This window comes from Strix aluco, chromosome 3 (assembly GCF_031877795.1).
Source record: "Strix aluco isolate bStrAlu1 chromosome 3, bStrAlu1.hap1, whole genome shotgun sequence".
Lineage (NCBI taxonomy): Eukaryota > Metazoa > Chordata > Aves > Strigiformes > Strigidae > Strix > Strix aluco.
The window spans coordinates 25,030,474-25,055,087 of NC_133933.1; the positions used below are offsets into that span (position 1 = coordinate 25,030,474).

The 24,614-nt window shown below is 41.8% G+C and overlaps 1 protein-coding gene and 1 long non-coding RNA gene across 2 annotated transcripts; both read left to right on the forward strand.

Annotated features, from left to right (window-relative positions):
- Positions 1-22,665, forward strand: LOC141921708 (uncharacterized). The gene is made up of 4 exons (XR_012622744.1): positions 1-94; positions 8,128-8,184; positions 8,351-8,441; positions 21,448-22,665. It is a non-coding gene; the product is annotated as an uncharacterized LOC141921708 (long non-coding RNA).
- On the forward strand, positions 11,523-15,328 carry TLR5 (toll like receptor 5). Its single transcript, XM_074820627.1, has 2 exons — positions 11,523-11,593; positions 11,704-15,328. The coding sequence occupies exon 2, from the start codon at positions 11,711-11,713 to the stop codon at positions 14,291-14,293; it is 2,583 nt and encodes an 860-aa protein (XP_074676728.1). The 5' UTR covers positions 11,523-11,593; positions 11,704-11,710; the 3' UTR covers positions 14,294-15,328.
- Positions 22,666-24,614: the final 1,949 nt, after the last annotated feature.

Below are 24,614 nucleotides of genomic sequence, written 5' to 3' on the forward strand. Positions count from 1 at the left end.
GCGGCGGCTCCCCGGCGGCAGCTGCCCGGCACCGCACCGCACCCCTGCCGCACAGCTTGGAGCTTTTGACCACGCGTTCTCCCTTCAGCGGCCGGTGGGTGTGTATGGAGGGGGTGACAGACGGGGGGGTACTCCCCCACCCCGCGGCCGGGGGGTGGCCTAGGCCTTCCGTTAACAGCCGCTCCGCCCCGGCGCGGGGGTGGCCTCGGCCGCGGGCGGCGGCGCGGCCAGGCCGGGCCGGCGGGGTAAGCGCGGGCCGTGTGAGGCGACGGCCGGCCTCCGGCCTGGCGGCCTCGCCGGGACACCGGGCTGGGCCGGCCTGCAGGCGGCGAGCCGGGCTATGGGGCAGCACACTTTTTTTCCGATTGTTACACTCATTTTGTGGGCAAAAACAGATACGTAGGGTATAAAGCTCTTAAAAGGCACAAAGGCATCTGAGGTAGGACTTGAGGGACAGCCTCACGTGCTCTAGGGAAGAGTCCGGCCAGCGGGGTGACAGCGGGGTCCCTCGGCCCTCACTTCAGTACTCGAGCATGGAACATTCTGCTCTTGCAGGTGCCCAGCAATGCCCGAGTCTGGCAGGGCTAATTACTCAACATCTGCTCTAGCTACGTTGCACCGGTGTTTTGATGTAGGCATGCTTCTAGCTCAGACCCAGCCTAAAACACAGCAGTGGCTGCGACTTTGTTTTAAAATGGAGCGGTGAATTGTCACTGTACACCTTTAATTCAGTGGTTTACGGCTAGGAGTGTTCACCCAGGTCATGGGAGAGTTCATTCAATTCCATCCTCTGCCTGAGGGTGAATGAGACAAATGTCTTCCCCCTAATTGGCGACAGGCTTTTTTTGGCACTCTTCAGCCTCCTTTTGAAGCCATGTCATTGTGCAAGAACTTCTAGAAGTCGACTGAGATGGTAAGAGGCAGGAACTAGATGGGAGGGCAAGAAGGGTCTCCAGGCTGTTCTCTAAGGATGGTTTCTGGGTTGAACATGTGCGTAGTCAGAATATGGAAACTGCCCAGAGCAGTTCTCCCTCCCCTCCCTTGGCCCCCCATACAAAGCACCCCCCAACCCTCATTAGGCTGAAACATGTCTTTGATTTAGTGAATCTTGAACGTTATTCACTCAGTTGGAGGAGCTGTAACCAGAGGAGGAGAGTGCCTCCAGTCCAAAATAACCAGTGCTTCCACAGTTAATGGGTATTTGTGAGATAAAAGGGCTTGGTATTGCATTGTGCAGAAAACAGGATTGACTGTAGCTGTTTCGCATGATAGATTAATGTGCCAAATGAAGATATTGATACCTTTCTCTCCAGAAAGAGCTGGGTAGGGACAGAATTTAAACTACAACCTGCATGGGGATTTCTGTTCTGGCAGTCCCTAGGTGTCAGACTGCAGGTATTTTATGGATTCAGAAATCAGGTGCAGGTCTTTCTACATGCAGTGCATGGAGTGTATAATTCAGTCTCCTGCTTCCACTCTAAATGCCTTTCATGCAGGTTAGCCTGTGTGGCAGCTGCTCTTCTTGGTTGGGTTGGGACCATCTTGTATAAGGATAATCAGTAGATAAGCACTTGACCTGGGATATATATGCAGGTGAGCCCTACCATACTGTGAGTCGATGAAATAGGTAACTCACCAATGGCCTCACACAAGAACTGCTTCAGAACAGCTACTAGCTACTTTTCTGCCTTCTTCACTTGTTAGGTCTCCTTTGCACAATAGGTTCTACAGTACAAAGTTATGTCAGCTATACTTGTGAGTGTAATTTTCATATTTTTTCCTCCACCACCAAGTTAAGCGCTAACTCAAATTTATTCTGATGTAAAGCCTATTTCAAAAAAAATCCAGGAGGTATCCTTTCAACATCTCCATTCCAGGTAAGAGTGGAGCAGGTTTCTAACTTCACTTTAATGCTGGGCAGATTGGCTGTCTGTCTCTCTTTTGTACCAGGTACCTTTTGTCACTGGACATTTGTAGCTTGTTATCTTTTAATTGCTTTTTAAAAATATGTGTGCAAAACACATACTTGCAAAAGCACACATCTCTTTGTTATCCGTTGTTCTGTTTGGCTCCACATATTTAGGCACCTGTCTCCATACTCTTTTAATAGTTCCTCAGTAAATAAGGTGCCCAGATTGGGTCCCAGGCGTGCAGGTGTGGCAACCATGCCGCTTCCCCTCCGGCAAGCCATTTAGTCATCTTTGCTGACTTCAGCTACCCACCCATTACCATTGTTTTATGCCTAACCACTATTTCACAGGCATGACAGTGCTGATGAGCTTTATAAAAAGGTTAGCTTTGCAGGTGAGGCTGTACAGAGCTATGCTTGTGACCCTAGGAGTTACAGTCTGAATGCTGCTCCTCCACTTACTGCTGCTTCCTCAAGAATTTCTGTCCCATCAGTGAAAGCTGGCCGCCTGTACGTTAAAAACCTGGCTGTCATTCTTGAGAGTTCTTTCCTATTAACACTTTGATCTTTTCCACGTGACAGTTTTAATCCTGGCTGCTTCTAATTATCCCGTGAGCACAAAAAAAGGACATTTTGTCTCTGGGCTAAAAACACTTTGTGAAAAACACAGTCCAAAATGATAGCTAAGAGGGAAGGGAAACTAACAGGAGGGAAGCACGGTTTTCCTGGAGCTGTTTCTAGTTGAGACCAGGCAGTTATCACATGACAGTTTTCAAAGAAAAAGAAAGTCAACATGGATTCAGGGTGTGAGGCAAGAATACCTGAGTGGTGACTGTCACCACGCATGGGTGGTTTGTGCAGCTTTGAACAAGTACCTCTGCTGGGAAACAACCAAGTTCGAAAAAAAAAAAAAAAGAAACGAACCAGGAATCTTCGCTATCCTCACTGAAGCCTCAAGAAGTTCATTTCCTTAGGACCTGGAAGAGTGTAAAAAACCTTGTTGGTCCTCTTCTCAAGCCTAGCTGAGGCTCCCTCTGCCTTCATCATCCCCTGTCAGACACAGGGGCAGAGGAGCCCGGGCTGCCCGGGGCTGGCAGATAGACCAGTGCCCAGCGCTGGGCACTTCGCTGGAACAACCAGCCCCGCTGGCTGCTCAGGAAGGGAAAAGAGCAGGCAGGCTCTGCTCAGGAGGGAGACACTCCAAACAGTGCTAGCGGCTAAAAACAACTGAGCTGGGGCCAGGGGATGGAGTCTCGGAATACAGCACCCTCCCTGTGCATGTCTGGTTTACTCCTGTCCCCCCAAGAAATAGCCCAGATCATGTTTTAGTCTACATTTTCAAGTTTATTTTCCCATCCTTCTGGAGACTGCGTTCTTTTAAAGAACGGTTATAATAAGAATAGAGGAATCACACTATCTTTGTGTGTCCGCATCTCATCATATAACCTGAGGGGATATTAAAACAAAAATAAATCTAGATGATGAGCAGAAGCTAGATCATTACATCCCATAGGTAGCTTCTGATTACCCAAACCAGTGGCTGTTTTTTATGATCCTTCTGCTCTGTCAGGTCATTAAATGTCTTATTGCCTTGGGTTTTCCCCATCGACGATAGGAACTGTCACAGTAGTCACTCACCTTATAACATGCCTCCTGATTTTACACTGGAAAATACTGTATTTGAGTTAAGCATCCCAGCAACTTCAGGGAGAGGCTGAGGGGGTGGGAAGGGGCACTTCATTAATCATCTGATGAATTAAATTGTTTCTTTTTAAGATTGCAATTGGCTAGAGGGGCCCCATGAAGAAAAGTGTGTTTACACTGCACAGCTTTTTATGAGCACAAATGCATATATTATGATGGCTTAGAGCTTGGGCAAAAGCTTGGAGCTTTATTTTTGTTTCAGTAAGTAGATTTGATCTAATCAGATAACAGCAGCAATACAAATTTTCGCAACAGTTGGCCTTTATGTGGCCAGCCTAAGAACAAAGGCTTACTGTTTGTGATATATCTTTCAAGATCTTTTTTATGACCTAGATAAATATTACAAACAAACTCCTTGTCAGTAGGCTTTCTGTTAGATTAAAAGAAAAAGGGTGCTCTTTGAAGGTCTTAGGGTTTTTTCCTGAGAAATTTTACCAAGTGCCAAATACAAATAGTCCTTCACAGTCAGTGTGTGTCACCAGCTTCTGGGAAAGATGCCCATAATTGTTGCCATGAGTGAAGAAAAGACTAATGATATTAGAGTATTAGGTGAGGATATTTCACTTGTTCTGCACTTTGTCCAAGGAGTAGGAATGACTCTCAATTCCCTACAGAATTGTGACATTTGAATATATAGGGAAAACTGAAGAGGGAGTCTCTCTTATTTGGATGGCAGGAAGGGACTCAAGAACCAAATAATGAGATTGAGACACATTTGTCTATTCAGGTGAATTTCAGTAGATTTTAGGCAGCCAAGTCCCCAAAATCTGATCCGAAAGGCCTTTCCTTCAGTCAGAAGCCCCAGTGGCACCACCATTTCTGCTGCTGCTCCCAGTATGTTTAAGCCATTGTACAGGAGCACCCCAGGGTGAGGAGCCTTGCACAGCGATTGCAGATGTTGTGGAGATCAATATGAAGAACACGGCCCCAAGCAGGCCTCCTTGGGGGAGCCTGCATGGAGCACTTCTAGCAGAGCTGCAGCTTTGGGTCTAGTACAGGCCGTAGTAGCCATGGACATCATCTTTCAGACTTTAGCCAAGGGAAGGAGAGGTCTCTGATATTATGACCCAGTTAGACCATTAAAGGAAGTGGAAGACCTGAGTACCTAGGCTTCTTCAGTCTGAGAACCTTCAGTGTGGTTCTCACTCAAGGAAATTGCTTTAACCATGAGGCTATAAGCACGTAAGTATGTTCAGTAACGGTACCTTATATCTCTCCTACGGAAGCTTGGTTATGCAAACAAGAATGCGAGAACTGTGAGGATATCTTGCTGAGCAGAGGTTGGAAGATAAGCTTCTTGAATTGTTTCAGAATAGAACATTGCTTGCTCGATTTTGGTTGTTTAATCTGAAATGATGGTTTAGTTAAAATCCATAACCAGACTTCATCTTTAGAGCCCAGTGTTGAGTACAGAATTAGCAACTGATGTTACTGTCCTCCACTTTCCTTTGTCAGTACGTGCCTCTGGCATAATGTTGCATCCAATTGGTATTTCCCTGGTTTTCCAGAACTGGAAAACTATAGTTACCTCCTCAGTTCTTCTTTTAGCATCTCCTTTCACTTTGAGGTACCAGTTTCCAAAGTTACAGCTCTAGCCTCAAAGCTTTGATCCATTCTCAGAAAACTTGAAAGTCATAGGTAACCAGTTGAACCTCTCTAGATACTTAGAGGAAGTCTCAGCCCCATGACATATAAACAAGAGACACAAGTTTTGACCATTTGCAATGGGATTTGCTTGTTATGCTCCTCCCCGCCACAAGTCTGCTTCATTCTGTTTGGGTGTTTCCACAGAAGGATCAATGCACTCCAAATAAGACACAAGCTGCGTGAGCCACGTACCAGGGGATAGGGAATTGTGCCTGGGCTGCGTTAGGTTTGTGCATGCTTTCTAGTCTTTGTTCTGAGACTTTGATCAGGGGTTACCTTTCTGACTGGGCAGCTAACATCCAAAATTCCCCCTTACATCCAGATTAAATAGTAACGTAGAAAGACAGATGCAGTAGGTCATACTAATGTAGGAGCTAAACCCCCTTTATATGCTGGTGCCCTTGGTCCATGCCTAAGCCAAAGTATAGTGAAAAGAGAAAGGGACTGAAGAAAAGAAGATGGACACGGGGACTGAGATCATTCATTGACGTATCAAGTCTCAGGTCAGGAGTAGAGTCTCACATAGGCTCCAGCAGCACTTTTGAGTTGGCTGAGCCATCCCACACTGCTAAACTGTGAGACCCCATTTCAGCCCCAACTGCCAACAAGCTCTATGTGTGTTTCGTTGTATCTTACAGCTCAGCTTTGTCCTGTCAGCATGGCTGAGTGGTAATAGACTGTTGTATCTACCATAACCCTTTTCCTGGAGCCATTCCAAGCACCTTATGTGCAACATGGACAAAGATCAGTTACAGATGTACAAAGATTAGGTATTTAAACTTTAATACTGTCAGGATATGAACATTTTCTTAACATTTGTTCTCAAAAGTTAACTGGGTTTGAAAGAGGATGGAGAAGAAAGAAAGGATTTCTTTGAATTTTGGGATTCTTGTTCCAGAATTTGTGGACTGAATCAAGAGCCCTTTGAAATCTCAGAGTCTTCCTAGCTGAGGTTATCTATACTGTATCAGGCTTAACCTGAAACTAAGCAAAAATGTCCTCACTTACCCAAAGTTTCCAAACTCCTGTTCATTATTTCCCCTTCCCAGTGGCTCTTTCATGCCCCGCATGCTTTGTAGCTGCAGCTTATTTATTGATACAGTTTGCGAGTGCTGCATTTTGCCAGCTTCTGGCAGAAAGATCTGGGGTTAACTAACTCTTCTAGGAGTTAGTTAAGCCTTGTCCCAAAAGGATTTAACAGCTGACTGTTTTTTCTGGTCTGGGAAAGACATCCTGCAACCTTTGTCAGTAGTGTTGGATGCCATGTAGAGGCACCATATGCCAGACTGATTTCATACTAAGAGCATAACCACTTCAAGCAGAGTTCAGAAGCTGTATATGGTCAGGACCCCCAGTTTATTATATCACAACTATAAATGTGTCCATCCCTATCAGGTGAACGTAAGAGAGGGACAGAAGTTGTCAAAAATGTATTTATATTAGTATCTAACAATCAGAAGCAAAACATTTGAAATTATATGATTTTTTTACACAGAAACACCTATTGCTGATGAAATTTGAAACTGGAGAATTATGTCAAATCTTAGAATTTGCCAGAAAGCAGAAGTGTAGCACCAGTCTGTCTAGAAACTTAAACACTGTTGCAAACTCAGTGTAGTTTAGATTAGATGAATATAAAACACTCTGTTCAGTTAGCTGGACTCTGGACATATACATATAGAAGTTGGCTTAAATGTATTTTCAAAACATTCACAAGAGAAGTTGTACACTGATGACAAAAGCAGCGTGCATATCAAATTTAAAGTTAAGTCAGTGTAATTTTATACCCAAACACATCTCACTATAGAAAAAAATAGTAAGGGACAACTAAGATGGTTGTCTCATCAGTGCCTAATGTTTTTGGGTATAGAGGGGAGAAGAGAGGACTGTCTTCTATGCATTGACTTTACAGGCAAGAAATACCCCTATCTTTCTTTCTTCCCTTTCTCTGGCGAGCTTTTGTGCTACCTGTGACAACTAGTGGTGTTTCACAGAAAGACATCAGGGTAACAGCAGCACTCATGCAGGGTCCAAGAGAGCTCTCACATCTTGCTGTCCAAACAGCAAGACCCTTAGCTATGGAGGGGAAGAAAAGCCTTCCAACTTGGCAGTGGGATTAATGTTTATCCCTTAATCCTAAAGCAGGCTTGCGGCAATTAGGGATGAGATTCTCACACACTCATCAAAAGATACCGCCACCTTTATTTATATATACCCTACTCATCTGTGAATCAGTGACCTAGAGAAAATGGCCTGGATGTTTTTCTAAAAATTAGAATGAGCAAAAGATTTTTTTCTTTTTTGATGCAGATAATTGAAAAATTTACCAGCTTTATTTCTGTCTTTACCGACAGGTAAAGCTCTGTCTTTGCTCTGTCTTTATTCACCGACCACATCCCAAACACCTAAATGACCAGTATTCTTGGTCACAGGACTTCATCTTTGTGGAATTATTTCAAGCAATCTGTGCTTGTAGTGGGCACACAGTTCCTCTGGCTGACTGAGTTGCCATCTAGGAAAAATCTTAGGAGGATATCATGGTCACTGCAATAGGTTATCGAAAAGATTTTTAAACTCTTTAAATCTTACTGATGATTATATCAGACTAGCCTTCTCCAGAGTCCACCCAGATAGCCAGCACCTCTGCTGCTGGGTTCTCCAAAACCTATGGCTGACAAATGATGCCCACTGCTCATTTTCATGAGCACCTACAGTACATGTCTGATCACTTGTGCTGGTTAATCACATGTGCTGGTTAATATTTGACCTAGGGTTATGTGGCGGAAGCATGGGAGGCTGCTGAAGAGAGTGAGCATGCTACTGAATGCTGCACAAAACCACTTCTGAGACCAAAATTTTCCTTTCAGATCACTCTTTTAAAAAGCAAGCAAATACTCTTGGACATCACCAAGGACAAAAATAGGGTATGTAACCCATTCTTTATTTATGGGGACTTCAGTGCATTGTTGTAGGGGGTGTGGAAAAGGGAATGGCAAGCACTTTCTAACTCTCCATGGGAGAGTTGTTACTCTAACTTCTTTCCTGGCTTGTGTACATCAAAAAGGAAACAGTCTTAGTCCTCCTCTTTAGCTCTACTTCAGGCCCTGCTTACTGACAGACTCTGTGGATGTCCTAAGGTGTACACAGCTGTGCTGAGACGGACAGGCACTACTACTCTCAGGTACTGTCAGTCCCTTTCCTTTTTTGCTGTGCTAGTGAATGTTTCTACGTGATTTAAAGCAAGTTAACAGAAGTGAGTTTTTAAAAAATTTGTACAGTTCCAGACGACTCAAAGCATCTGCATCAGCCTTCCCTGATCCAGACACACACTTCCGGAGGAGACTGAGACCAGAGCTAGAGTATTTGCATTCTGTATGCACTCACTTGCTGCCTTTAGATCTAGGTAGAATATCCACCCTGCATTGTAAAAGTTCTTTCCATTGCTCAGAAACATACCCAGCTTTAGACTTTCCATCCCAAAAGCATTTGCTGTATTTTTCCTTCCCCTTCTACTTTCCCCCTTCCCTTTACCTCTTACTCCTTCTGACATCAACGCAGTAGAAGGCAACAAAATCTCAGATGCTGTGCTCTGGTTCCCTGAACTTCATTACTGCAGTTTTCAATAACGAATGAAGTATTTACACATCCCTTGATCTCCATGTCCATGCACAGGCACATAACTGAACGGGATGATCATCATTTTGTGGGAAGAATATTCTTACCAAAAGCTTTTAGGTGCTAATGTACAATGGTGAAGGGTTGTCTGAAATGCTACATGGAGGGATTCTGTTAAATTAAAAATCTTTGCTGTCCTCATGAAAGCAGTTTACTGCCACCATCCTCCTTATGCTCATGGAGGGCCAAGATTTGAGGGAGAAGGTAGTAACTTACGCAGAAAAAACCTGAGGGAGCAAAGAGTTTACAAATGAAATCTTCCTTGTCACCAAACCAGAGCGGAGGTGGAGTGTAATAACTGTTAAGAGATTGTTAGAGACTTCTTTAACTTACAAGAATGTGGAAAAGCAAGTAAGTGTAAAAGCAAAGGTGGCTAGAAATGTTTCACCATTTTCTTATTTTCTAATGATAAAAATAAAATTACATTTATAGATTTAAAGATAACAATGCCTACTAATTCTTCTGCTCTAAACATTTTAGCTTTCTCTTGTGAAAATTGAAATACATCTCTTAAATTTTGATTTCCAGAGTACTTTCTATTTGTCACTGCTTTTAGTGGTGCTCTGATTTTGCCCAAACTTTACAAACCAGCCATAGCATTTGGGCAAATACAAGGAATGAAAGTGAAAATGTTTGAAAGATAAATGTAATTTAAAACTATCTGTGCTAAACATATTATGGTGTCAACAAGAACCATAGTTAACAAACAATAAAAGGGAAACTTGGTGTTTTGTTTTCATGGCTCAAGCAGAAAGAACAGTAGAAAGTAAACAAGATCTTGAATGACCTGCTGTATGTTTAGTTGTGTCTTTTTTAATAACCTACAACATTTTGAAGTCATAAAGACAAACATTATATAGTTTCCTGTTTGTACTGTCCCCTTTTAACAGTGCACGCTAGGTCAAAAAAAAGAGGGCAGAAAACACAATTGTTTTGTAGTACTAGGAATTATTCCCCATAGATGCGGTTAAAATCTCTTAACAGAATTTTGATACGCGCTACCTGCAATTTTCTTTTCTTTGCAGCACATCCTAAATTCCTTAGTGAGAAAATGTGAATGAAATTGGAATGTCAGGACCTCAGAATTCAGCACTCTATCCTGTATTCATAATCTCTTTTACTTTCAAGAATCAGATCTTGTTCCAAAACCATGACATTTCTTAAAAAATGACAAGATTAGTATTTTAAGTTGCAAGGTATGCGTGTTTCCCACTTGGTGTTTGAGCCTCTAGAGTGGAAATTTGCAGACTCACCCTCATAGTCACAGCTGTTACATGTTCAGGTTTTAGTATAATCAAATGACTTTGAGAACAGTTACCAAAAATGTTAGGTACAGAAGATTTGATGGTACTATAATATCCTTGTACTTCCTATTTAGCAGATAGTCTCTAAAAAATGGCTAGCTCACTTGGTATTTGCAATGGGAATATCATAGTGGTTTCTACTGACATACTTTTTAATTTCTCAGAAATCACTTTGTATGATGGCAACAAGTGTAAGATGATTTTAGTTCAAGTGCAATATTCTGCATAGAATTTTGTACTTGTGCTTCAAAGAAGCAGTGTGCTCAAATCATAATAATAATTAGCAGGGTTTACCTCTTTTTAATTTACTGGCTCAAAGCCCAACTTCTTTCCTCTCTGAAGTAGATTTACTTTGCAGATGTTAGATGGCCATTGGGGGTTTGGTTCCACAAGGATTTACACCTACCGATTTTTAGCAGATTGTGCTGGAGGTCACAAAAATTCTTCCACTGGGTTGTCATTTCATTTCAATAAATGCTTTTTTTAGAAGGAGAGGCAGGTGGTTGCAATCTTAGAAGGTTTTTTTTAAACTACAGTACACAACCAACCACTTTAGGGCTAATAATTTGCGCTGTTCTTTACCATGCTCAATAAAAAAGACCTCACTTGCTTTGAAAAGGTGTTTGTCTCAGATAAAGAGACAGGCAGACAGATGGCATAATGCAAGGAAAATCCAGAGTGGGAATAAATGAATAAATGGATTCGTCAGTGAGCTGCATAAATCATGTTATACACATTTTTGTATAACTTAAGAATTTCTGGTTCAGGAAAACGTGAAATTTTGCAGCACAGTTTCAGGCTACCGTGTTTTTTCTTTTCCTTCGCTGGTAGCCTTGTTCCTGCCTATACTTTCAAAACTGTTTTACAACCCTTTCAAGAACAATTTCACATTGCAGGGTTAATCTGAGGCTCAAGGAGCCCCAAAAGAGGTCCCCCTTTTAAAAATTCATGGCTGTTAGGCACTCTGTGTGACAGCAATCTGAATTCCAAATAGTGTGATTGCCCTCACAGGGAGAGTGCTCAAGGAAGGAGCAGCTTGGCCTGCTCTGTTGAGATGACTGGATGGCCGCACTTTAACAATCCAAACTGTTTAAACCTGTTTGGATAACTGATTAAGGAATTAAGGAAATACAACAGCTTTACCAGTTCCATGATGCAAACTACATAGCTAGGCCAAGATTTTCACGCTTACCTAGCAGGGATTTGGTGCTGCCCTTAAGGTACGTACATAAAGGACGGTCACTTTTCAGGTCGTAGGAGGTGCTCGCATCTCTTTGGGATCCATTTTCTGAACCAGCAAGCCTATCAGATGATGCCTGTTAGACTTCAGAGAAGGATAAATCCCAGATCACTAGTAAGTTTCAGTCTTTTGTTCTACAACTGTTAAAAATGTGCTCTACAACTTACTACATAGATAGCCAACCACAGAATTAATGCTTACTATTTTCACTTTTTTTCACATAGATTCGTGATGTTACATCAACAGCTAGTACTTGTCTTTGGAATATCACTAGCTAGTGATATATGTGCATTTAAAAGCTGTTATTCAGAAGCCCAAGTCTCCCTATATTATTTCTGCAACCTCACAGATATTCCACTTGTGCCAAAGGATACAGTGAAGCTTTTGCTAACTTTCAACTATATCAGACAAGTGACTGCAACTTCATTTCCTCTGCTGGAGCACTTGTTGCTGTTGGAAATCGGAATGCAATATGGCTATCCTGTTACTACAGGAAAAGGAGCTTTCAGGAACCTGCCAAACCTTCGTCTCTTAGACTTGGGATACAATAGGATTCTTCAACTGGATCTTGATGCTTTTGTGGGCTTGCCGAGTCTGACTGTACTCCGTCTGTTTCAGAACTACCTTGGAGACTCCATCCTGGAGAAACGTTACTTTCAAGATTTGAGCTCGTTAGAAGAATTGGATCTTTCAGGGAACCAAATCACAAAACTTCAGCCTCATCCCTTATTTTATAACCTAACAGTCTTGAAAACTGTGAACCTGAAATTCAACAAGATATCCAACCTGTGTGAAAGCAATCTTACCAGCTTCCAAGGAAAACACTTTTTATTTTTTAGCCTCAGTTCTAATAATTTGTACAAGACAGATGAAATAGCCTGGGCCAAATGCCCAAATCCTTTCAGAAATATTACGTTTAACTCACTAGACCTTAGTGACAATGGCTGGACCACAGAGAAAGTCCAATATTTCTGTAGAGCCATTAAAGGGACTCAAATTGGTTCTTTAGTATTTAGCTCTCATACAATGGGTTCGGGATTTGGCTTTAATAATTTAAAAAATCCAGATAATGATACATTTGCAGGGCTAGCAAGAAGTGATCTTCATTTGCTTGATATTTCAAATGGTTACATTTTCTCTCTCAATTCTTTAATCTTTCAAAGCCTCAGTAATCTGGAATTGCTGAACCTTTTCAAAAACAAGATAAATCAAATCCAAAGGCAAGCATTTTTTGGCTTAGGAAACCTGAAAACTCTCAATCTCTCAAGTAATCTTTTAGGTGAGTTGTACGATTATACTTTTGAGGGTCTATATAGTGTAATGTATATTGATTTACAGCAAAATCATATTGGGATGATTGGTGAAAAATCATTCAGTAACTTAGTAAGTCTGAAAATAATTGATCTCCGAGACAACGCCATTAAAAAACTCCCTTCCTTTCCACATCTGACCTCTGCCTTTTTAGGTGACAATAAGATAATGTCTATAGCTGACACAAAAATAGCAGCGACACACCTTGAATTAGAAAGAAATTGGTTGGCAAACCTGGGTGACCTGTATATTCTTTTCCAAGTTACAGATGTGCAGTATATCTTCTTAAAACAGAATCGCTTCTCTTACTGTGTGAAAAGTGATAATGTTATAGAAAACAATCAGCTAATCTATATGGATCTAGGTGAAAATATGTTACAGCTTGTGTGGGAGAGAGATTTATGTTTGGATGTGTTCAGGCCACTGTCCAAACTTCAGGTTCTACATCTGAATAACAACTACCTTAGTGCTCTTCCACAGGAGATTTTTAGAGGTCTAACATCTCTGAAAAGACTTAATCTAGCTTCCAATCAATTGTTTCATCTTTCTCCTGGGCTTTTCCCACAAAGCCTAACAAACCTAAACTTATCTGGAAACCAGCTTTTTTCCCCTGAGCCTGAAGTCTTCATGACTTTGAGTATTTTGGATATAACACATAATAAGTATGTCTGTGATTGTACTTTAAAGAGCCTACTAGTGTGGCTAAATGAAACCAATGTAACCCTAGCTGGCTCACAATCTGACAGGTACTGTGTATACCCACCTGCATTTGCAGGGGTACCACTGACGTCTCTGACATACGATGATTGCAGTGAAGATGAACTCCAGCAGACACTCAGGTTCTCAGTATTCCTCTTTACTGCCATCACTCTTCTCATGTTTCTCATGGCAGTCATCATTTTTACTCGCTGTCGGGGGATTTGTTTTGTCTGGTATAAAACTATCACCAAAAAAATAATAGGCAGCCATCCACAAGTAGCAGATAAAAGCGAATACAGATATGATGCATATTTGTGCTACAGCAAAAATGACTTTGAATGGGTCCAGAATTCTTTGCTAAAGCACCTGGATTCACAGTATTTTGATAAAAACAGATTTACGTTGTGCTTTGAGGAAAGAGATTTCTTGCCTGGGGAAGAACATATCAATAATATTCGTGATGCCATTTGGAACAGCAGGAAAACAATTTGCATTGTGACCAGGCAGTTTCTCAAAGATGGGTGGTGTGTGGAAGCCTTTAATTTTGCCCAGAGCAGGTACTTTTGTGATCTGAAAGATGTCCTCATTATGGTAGTGGTTGGGTCACTTTCTCAATATCAACTGATGAAACATAAACCAATTCGAAACTTTTTACAAAGGAGTCGATATTTGCGGTGGCCTGAAGATTATCAAGATGTAGACTGGTTTTTAAATAACCTTTCTTGCCAAATTCTGAAGGAAAAAAAAGTGCGAAGGAAAGCCAGCGGTATAGAGCTGCCGACTGTAGCAACACTCTCACATTGATTGTGTATGGGTTGCTGGCTTTCTAAATACCCCATTTCCAGCTGTGCCATGGCAGGAATAACCAAGTTGGCTTTATCTTTCCTTGAAAAATGAGGTAGAAAGATAACTATTTCAGTATAAATCCTACTAAACATGGGAACAGCTTGAAAGCAACCAGCAAATAAATGAAAGTGCTATTATTTTATGGACTAACACATTTTCATGAGAATTAAATGACTCATGGATACTTCACATTTTGGATGCTCAGCTTCAGACACTTTAGTCCTGATTTTCAGAGTACTACTTACAGGTCTGTTTCAGTTAGAGAAAGATGCCCATGAGTTTTTTTTAGAAAGAGCCCATGGTACTGTATGGGAGTGAGCAAGTATGCTTTCATGCATGGCCTAGCCTGACCATCAGTTCATGGATTATTTAGTCCTGTACTTTCTGAACTCTGAAACTTTTCATGCTCTGTTTCAAAGTAGAATCAGTGTTTTGCACCTGTATGCTTTACATTGCTGTAACACAGATTTCATTTATTTGTTTTCTACTCAGCCTCAGCTTCTCAGCTGGAACTTGTTCATCCCCTTCCCCTCCACAACTTCTCTGCTTGGTAAAACTATGGTCATTAGTCTACTTCATTTGCTGCTCTTTCAGCCTGGTGCTTTTTCAGTTGAGCTGCCTCCTGCCCTGCAGAGAGGAACAAGTATTCCCTTCAGATCTGAAGCAAGCCTGGGCTTGAAAAGCAAGCAAGAAACTACCTCAGCAGCCGTGTGGGCTGTACATTGGTGATATGGCCAATAGCCCAGTGATTGCCACATTCTGGAAGTGGAAAGTACAGACAACTGGTGTGTAATTTGGGTTGTTCTCTATACATCCTGCATCCTGATCAATTCTAAGGTGTTTTTCTGCTTCTATTGAAATTTTTTTGTAGAGTCGTTAATGCCTGATACTCTCTTACCTCTGTAATCATTTTACCACTGTTTGTTCAGGTATGTGTCTTCCGGGGGTTGTTCAGGGTCATTTTAATAAAAGTCTGACTCAGTGTTCACTGTTGTAGAACCTGTACCTATTATTTTGATGGTGACATACTCCTTGAGTCTACTGTTCATCTCAGTTTATACATTTATTACTAAAATAATTTCAGTATGTCTTCAGTGAGTTTTTTAGTGTAGTGAAGAAGCAGGAATAGGAGGTTTTATAAACTCTCTTGACCTTAGCTGCAAACAAATAATACCATCTTAACTATTGTGATAGAGATGAAAAAGTACAATCCACTTTGTGTGAATGCAGTTGATTAAATATAGAGGTGCCTGTGGCTGATCTAATTTACTCTCGGTGCACCAGTACACGGGTTTTCTATTGGTAAAATTACTGCAGTAAAATATTACTTCCTTCTCAATCAGTGTAGTCATTCAGGAACGGAAAAGGGCTAAATCTCGGAACGTTTTCCAGGCACCATGGGGCACGGGGGAGCAGGTCAGAGAAGGGATTGCCTGTGCTGAGGAAGCCCTGGAGGTCGCTGTTGGCTCAGGTAACAGCTCGGGCTTCCCAGCCCCGACTGCCTCCCGTCTGCTGCAGCTGCTGGCAGCAGGGAAAATGCTGCTGCAGAGAGAGGTCTGAGAAAGAACCAGCAGCCCTGGCTTCCCAGAGCCCCCGTGGGCTGTCAGAAGAGCCACCACCTGCATTTCAACTCTCTGCAGGTCTCCCATTTCTCTGAAAATGGCCAACCTTTTTCTGGTTTTTTCCCCAACTAGTGCAAGTATTTATAGGCATCCTTTAAAGTCAGAGGTTATACTGGGAAGTATTTCACATAAAAAACACTGACAGATAGCCAAAAGCAGGAATGAATCTGTACAATAAAGATCACGTGCAGGTCTAGGCTGTTAGCCTATGGTGTACATGGTGTAAGAGATAGGAATTCTAAAAGCATACTTAAGAAATTATATTTGGATGAATGTCACAAAACATTTTTGGTCAAGTGTTAATTGAGAGCCCTCTCCAGTTAGGACTTTATTGTATGCTTACACAACACTCCTGTCACTTCGGATACTTAAAACTTTATTCTGCTAACCTGTGTATGTGAGAATGACAAGTAGATACAGAGATTACTGAGATGGCTTTAAGTAAGGCTTTTCCATTTTGTTTGAAATGTTTCTGTCTACTTCATTCTTATGCCACTGGTGGGAAGCGGCTGCATAAAACTTGCCTTTACTTCAGTCTTTGGAAAGGTCTGACTTTTTACATAATGGCTTTCATAAAATGTTTGGATGGCATTTCATTGTCTACCTCCGTGCTCTTACACTATTTTGGAAACTTAAAGAGATCAAACCTGTGTCAGGAGCAGCTGGGAAAACTTTCTACCACAGAGGCAGCTTAGAAACATAGAAGTAGCCCAGCCCCCATCCACCCCTTGCAAATTCTATTGCAAGGGGTCTACAAAAGGCAGTAAAAGGATTTTTGGAGCACATGCTACTGAGCCATTCCTGCTTGTGGACTGGTTTGCAGGCATATGAATAACTGCAGTGCCAAATTTTAAAGAGATCCAAAATAACTTTCTTTTTCACTCACTGTGAAACCACTCCAAGCCTGAAACTCTCAGAACAAATGCAGTTGGTACAGTCTGTCCTATACAATGAAAAAAATTACTTCAAATAGGTCACAGAACCCTGATCACCACCTCTATAGAGTCACCTATTCTTAAATGACAAAGCCTGGGGAATTGTCAAGAAAGGGCTTGTGCTGACTTTATACTCCTCTGCTCAGCAGGAACCTCAAAAGCATCCTGTACAAAAATGGAGAATGACTATGCTTGATGAATTAAGGCCGTAAATTGAGCATCAGCCTCATAACTATTGACCAGATTCCCTTCAGGCTCGCTGGGAACATTACTGCTTTATTAGAATTTTATGGCTCCTCAGTTAAGGATACTCTCATCAGTTTTACTCACCTTCCTCAGTGAAAGACATTAACCTGCTGGAGAGTATCCAGAATAGGGTGTAAAGTGTGGCACTGGCTCTAAAGCAAGCTATTAAGACGGAAGCTGGTGAATTTATTTGCAGTAGCAGCACAGGGAATATTCAGAGGACAGTGACTCAGTGCCACATGGTATCACCTCAGATATTTAATAGTAAAAACCTACCCCCACCATTGCAAGATGTATTATAAACATTAACTAGTCAAGCAGGCAGTGGTGTTCAACAGCAACAGCTAGCCAGCCTGTTAGAGTCCAAAGATTGCATGGGCTCCTACTCAAAATCAAGGCACTCAAGACTGGAACACAGATTCTACAAACATATTCCTATGGAGGGTAACAGAAGCCAACAATGACATGCCCACATATTATTTCACATTTTACATAATTATTATTTCACATACAGTGAAATCAGGCTCCTCCCCCCCTCCCATTTGACACGCATACTAATCTCAGCAAAGTGTTGTGCAATTATATTTGCTAATCCCAAATGCTAATCCCCCCTCAGAGAGACTGTTCCACATGCTGGTAGATCTATCACCTTGTTAATTCACAGTTACTGTCCATCATTGCTGCCACCCCAATAGCTGTACTACCTGTGTGGAGAACACTAGCATAGTAAGACTACAGAGAGTTCAATCTCTTGAGTGGGACACTGCTACATATATTGCTCAGAATCACTCTGCCTTTAATTTTCTTGTGTCACATCATTAATTTAGCTTGTTTGCTGACTTCTGGGTCTTTTTCAGCATGACAGCTCTTCTACTTCTCACTGCCAGCGACCATCTGGGTTTCAGATTATTGGATCCCACCTTCTCAATTTCATGTGGTGCCGATTATTTTACAATGGCTTTAACAGGTTCTTTTCTTGCTGGAACTGTGAATAGCAGCAGTCCAGTTAAATCACAAAGCAAGGCCCATACCTGGCAAAATACTTACAGACAAAGAGCAGTACACAACTGAGTGGCAGGAGTGAGTGGTGAAGACACTGCAACTGGAGCAGTAGCAGCACATGCAATTCTCTGGGAAAGCAGCAAAATTAGGAAGGGTACACATGACCATCTAAGCATCTTGCCATCAGAAGGGGACTTAGGTTCCATGAGAAGTGGAAGCTTGAAGCAAGCAAAGACAAGAACAAGCTATATTTTTAGGGTCAGACTCTACAAACATGACCAAACATAATGCCCTAGTACAGTAAGCAGGTTTAACTTAAAATAGGACTAGCACTAGCAAATATTTGCAAGGTTTCTGTGCACTATACAGTATTGCCAACAACTAGCATGCAGGTCTGTAAAATAAGGCTTCCAAAATCAGAAGACTAGTGTAAAAAACTGAAAAGATTAGAAAACAATTGTAAATGTCTGGTATTTGACCCTGTAGAACACATTTTTACACTTTCTCCATGATCATAAGAAGGTGGATATTCATGTAGTTCATAAATACAAGAGACAAGAAATAATCCAAGTATTTCAGGACTTCTGCTTAACGGTGAGGTATGTCTAAATTAGTCAGGCCCTAAGTAAGGAAGAGCTTTAGGAAGATAGTGAAAAAAAGACAGGCGGGCCTTTCCAGCTTCCCAGCCCACTCTAGGTAGTGGTTTTACATCGCATATATCCTCTTCCATTCTTGCAAGATTTTTTAGTTGTTGCTGATAAATAGGATCAACAAAACTACAATCCTGACTGCAATGAAATAACCTAGAGGAGAAGTGACAATATGAAGACCTCCCATACAGACAAATTTACATGAGTATTCCTTTCAAGGCCTCTTCTGGTGGTTATTCCATTAGGCTGCTTGTCAGTCTCTGAGAAGTTATCAAACACCTTTGAGATGCCAAACAGCTCATTCTGCTTTTGGGTACAAGCACCTTTTCATACATAGCTTCTAGTTACCTGTTTTCTGTTTTGTCCCTCACAAAGATAAACTGAGCATCTTGGTCTTCAGACTCACTGTGCTGCTCCTGGCAGCCATCAAAGATTCCATACACCTGGAACAGAACTGGAGATGCTGCTCCAGCAGTATTTCCTCCAACTAAACAAAAGCTGCAAAAGCAAAGTTTAGAAGCTGAGATTTACCAGAAGGCCACTGTGAGCACTGACATGAACCACAGAGAATGCTGGATGCCACACAGGTACCAGAAATTTTAAATTCATCCTTGTTAGTCAACCTTGCATCACATCTAGGCATTAGTTTTGGGCCAATCTAACTCCTGCATGATCTTCCTTGCTGTTTGTACTGATTGACAGGAGGCTTCTCTACCCTTTCTAAACCTAACTTTGCTTTCTGTTTTCTGTATATACGGTGTAGTGGGTGCCAAAAATAAGTCTACATTTCCTTTCCCAATATGCAAAAGTCAGTATATAGGTATGACATGAGTTATTTCATAGCGCAAAGACTATCTATTCATAGCAGACTCTGTTTGTTTCAGACATGTGGTTTTCCTTCCTTTTAGATAGGCTATTGTTTGTCTTTTCCATTTGTATTAAAAATAAAATCTTTGAAAATGCAAGTAAGAGAGAAAAATATATTTCTTCTGAAACTAACAATTCTCCAAACAGGAAGGTTAGCTTCTTCCTGTTTAGACATTATGTTCAAAGAAAGGAAGTCGGGATTTTCAATGATAATAATAATTGCATGGTATGTAAACATCAGTAAGTATCAAAGAATGCTTCACTCTTTATTTAGGGTGTCCCAATTGCTACACTGCTGTTTAGAGTATCTTTACCAGTTGACCAGCCTCTTGCAAAAATGGATTTATGAGCAGTCATTGCACTGGGTTGATCACCTGTACGCACGCTTCCGTAGTATAAGAACAGCATTATAAGGCTGCCTCGAGCTGAGAGCAGTGATGGAAAGAGTGGAGCAAACAGAGGATCCTCATACAAAACAACAGTTCTGATGTGGCAGGGTTTTTTTTCTGCATAAGGGTTATACATACCAGGCAGTGTAACCTTTTCATGTTGCCACCCAAAGCAAAGTACTTCCAAGACATGAAGTTCCTGTCTGTTCCTAAAAACTGAACTGACAATGTAATTTCAGCATTGTGATTAGATGCAGTATCAAAACATAGATATTTGGTACATGTGATATCTTGTAATAGTGAAACCAGAAGTGCATTTTATTATTTTCTCTTTAAAGATGGAGGAATTGAGGCAGAGAGAATGAAGTTACGTACCTTTTGTCATGGGCAGCACTGGGAAGAGAACTCGGGTTTGACAAAGGATAAGCTATTAGGTCTGTTTGCTCTGTTTTGCAGGAGTTTTACAACATGCATTTTTATTACCTTGGAAACTAAAGTCTTCTATTTATCTGCAGAACTAATTAACAGTGTAAAGTCTCCACTTAATGTGCCACCAGTTTGCTGGTGTGGGGCAGAACTAGTTTTACAGGGAGAAGGTAGCTGAATATCGATCGAGAGTTGCCAACTTGAGTGCCAGTGATTTTGGCATGATCTGAGCCTATTCAGGACAGGAGCACTGGGCATTTCACTGGGAGTTGCTAACACTTTTCAGGTAGCCACATGGGCTGGTATTTCTGATGAGGACGTGCAAATTAAAAACAATAGGAAAAACAGTGGAGGACACATGGCTTAGTCCATGTGAAGACGCACCTGTGGGAATGCCAGCAACAGAGTAGGGAGAACAGGGAGAAGTCAAAGTGTTTTTAAACACATGAAATCTCTTTTGAGAACTCTAAGATACTAAAATTTCATCAATGATCAGGAAAAAGCTTTGGAATGAGCCATTTGGATATGTTGTTTGAAAACAATGAAGCCTAAGAATTTAATGTGAATAAGTAAAAAAAAGGTGAGACAGTTAATGGTAGGAAGTACAAGAAATTAATAAACATATCCCAGCTATAACCTCCTTTTTCCAAAGATCTGATGTTCTGGAGTTTACTCCCACAACTGCTCATCAGAAAATAAAACCCCAGGCCCATGCACCCAGCCTTCCCTTTGAAGGGTGAATCACTTATTTTGTTATAAGAGTGTTAGCACCTGCAGCCCTCCTGGCATAAACGTTCAATACTCCTGAACAGCAGGCCTTGAATTTCTCACTCTTTTCCTAGGGAGAATAGCCTTCAAGCTGCAAAGTGAATACATTCCAACTGCTCCTGTTGGAAGCATCTTGCAATTCTCAGTGTCAGCTTCTTTAATTTCAAATCTTGACTGCTTTGTAACTTCTTTTTGTAATCTCTCTAGTTCCACATTGTCAAACATCCCTGGACCATCTTTTGTTGCAAACGGATTTTCACCCACCCAGGAAAGGACCGTCCTGTGCTGTGAGTGAGGACTAACAGCTGACACGTATGCTGCATGGCAGGAATGCGTGCGCGATTAAATACAAGTTAGGAAAGATGTACGTCTACCATACTGTGGTGGTTTAATCCCTGCCGGGCTCTGAGACCACGCGGCCGCTGCCCCTCCCCCACAAAGGGAGTGAAATACAAAGCCCCGGGACTGAGATAAGGAAAGGTTTAATACAACAGAGCAACAGCAACACAACAAACAATAACAATAACAGTGATAACAATGAACAGAGCAAAGTATATACCGATACAGCAGTGAGAGAACCGGCTGCGCCAACCCACGCGATCACCGATTCTTCCCGCGCTCGCGCCAGGAGGTGACGTCAGCATGATATATGAATAACCCGGCTAGGCTTCCCCCCCACTGCTGGGGAAACTTAACCCTATCCTGGCTAAACCAGGACACATACTCACTACCCAGATTTCTGAGAAAATTCACGGATTAATCACAGCCCTTTCTCATGTCTCTGAAGTCTGGACTGCACTTGTCCTGCCAGAGGCATGATTTTTTAAGAAGATGCCAGCTCAGCCTTCAGCTGTAGCAGTCAGTGCTGCCCCTGACAGACCTCATGGCACAAGAGAAAATACAAGCTCGTGTGGAACAAAGAGAAATCCAGAACACGCAACAACTTTACAAAAATCCCTCGATACTCTTCAGGGACACGTCCAGAAAATGTAGGCTGTCGGTTAATACAAAGCTAGTGGTATTTCACTCCGTTCTGTTTTTACAGTTCTTTATCAGGAGTAATTTGGAATGTGACTTGATGGAGAACAGACTCAAGCTGGGAATGACAGAGCTCAGTTAGTTTAAATAATGAAGGAATTTCTTATTTGTTCCTAAAACTTGAGACAGGCTTTAGAAAAGCCCATTCAGTTTTCTGCCCTGTCTTCCATGTGCAATTCTCCTAGCCTAGGTTCTGGCTGAAGATGGAAACAAATCACTTCATGAAAGAAAAGACAGATTGCAAAAGATCTGTAGTCTGATTTGAAAGAGCTGAAGAACCCAGAGAAGCAAAAGAACTACCAACAACAATGGATGCAAGAAAATTATATCTGAAGCTAGCAGAAGTTTCCAGTGTGAAGAAAGAGGAACTGCATTACTACAGAGGGCACCCTCCCTGCCAACTCACTATCTATTCATATTGTAGATGAAATGACTGAATGAAAGGTAAAGAATGGTATGAGAGGCCAATAACCTGAAATAAAGGAGACAAATTCGACTTTTAAAGAATCTTCTACAAATCACCCTCTTCGTGCCTCACTTCTTCATCTTTTTCATGGGAAGACTAGCACAAGTCCTCTAACCTAAGGGTGCTGTAATTGTAAATACATTCAAATTGAGGGACATTTAAACACCATACTGATGGAGCAACATAAACACAAAAAATAGATAAGGGCTTAACGTACTCGCCTCTTAGGAGAGGAATCCATAGGCTTGTCTATGGCCACAGAAGTACACTGGCACTTGTCTTCACACCCAGACCTTTCACTGAGGACAGACATTATTTCATTTTTTCGCTAAAACTGGAAAATCTTTCCTATTTAGCATGACTTCTGAAAAGAAAATAATGTAGTTCACTAGAAAGTGGGAACCCACTCCCCCTGGGTGTTCTTCCTTTCGAGTATTTGCTCATACTTCTGTGGTCGTTTTTGCTAACAGTGTCCTTTTCATCAATGTTCTTCTCTGAAGAGACTCATTCATAATATTCTCATTTGGGTATACACACATTCGCCCCCTTGACACTTCAGAAATCCGCAGTTCCATTCATATCCCAGCACACACATCAGAAGGCTGTTTAAAAAGCCCCAGGAAGTTTGCTCAGACATGCTATTTTAGGAGACTTGGACTGGGTCTTGGAATTTTACAATATTTAGAGGATTTGGCACCGTGACTATTTCCACACCAGGACATGTGTGCCGTCAGAACGCGTACCGTACACCTCCTGAGAGAGGAATAAGCTACCTGCAAGCTAAGAGATAAAGAGGAAGGCCTATAAAATGCTTGAGAGTAGCTGTAGTAAATAATTTGGCAAAGACTGACCCAGTCGGCCAACAGCCCGACCCTGAAGAGAGAGGTAGGCCCGGCTGCAGCTGGCCAACCGCAATGCACACGCTGGGGACCCATCTGCTGCTCCGCTACCTATACTGATCCCTATGGGGAAGAAGGGTCAGTTTACACAGAAAATGTTAGCCTGAGGATGGGTTATAACATACTTTGGTATTCGCTGAAGGGACAGTACTAAACTATCTTATTTGTGTTACAAATAAGCTATAAAGCACATAGCTACGAAGCCTGACATTTCCTCTGCACAACTCCACTACATCAGCATATGTGTTACGGTCCTAAAATCACTGGAAGGTAAAAGGGCTGCCCAGTCATACGAAGCTTAAGGAAGAAGAACAAATAAAGATGCTGCAGTTTTCTACACAGCTCCAACATACTTGCTGGCAGCTGCCAAAGGCACCAGAGAGGCACCTTTTCAGCAGAGGTGCCCAGGGACAGTCCATCCTGCTGATACTGTGGTGGTTGCCAGACTTAAGAAGCTACTTAAATCAAAATTTTAAACAATAGAATGAGGAGGTGGCAGTGGCCACTCTACCAGCTTTATCCTTCTCATTGAACAGGCAACCTGGGATACCTGCTCAGACACCACTGACTGACTTCAGGGAGCAGCATCAGGGACACTGTTCTTACTAAACAATAATTTCTGCCACTCAGTTACTCTCCATGGGCTCCTTGCAGGGTCCAAGGTTTAGGAAGGATCTTATGACTCACCTCAGATTTACACGTACTCAGTATTTGCAAGCCCTTAGGAAAGAGGCCTGGCACTATAACTTAGGGACCTATCAGGAATATATGCGGAAAAATATTTTACAAGTATGTAGCTGCAAGTAACTACTATGGCTGGGCTGTTCTGCCTTCTCAGTTTTCAGAGAAAGGTGGTATTTCTTATATGTCTGTTCTCCCATGGGAGCCATTTATCAAGAAACTGGCCCATACTTCACATACATGAGACACAGCAATGGGCAATGAAATCCACCAAACAGACCTACATCTCA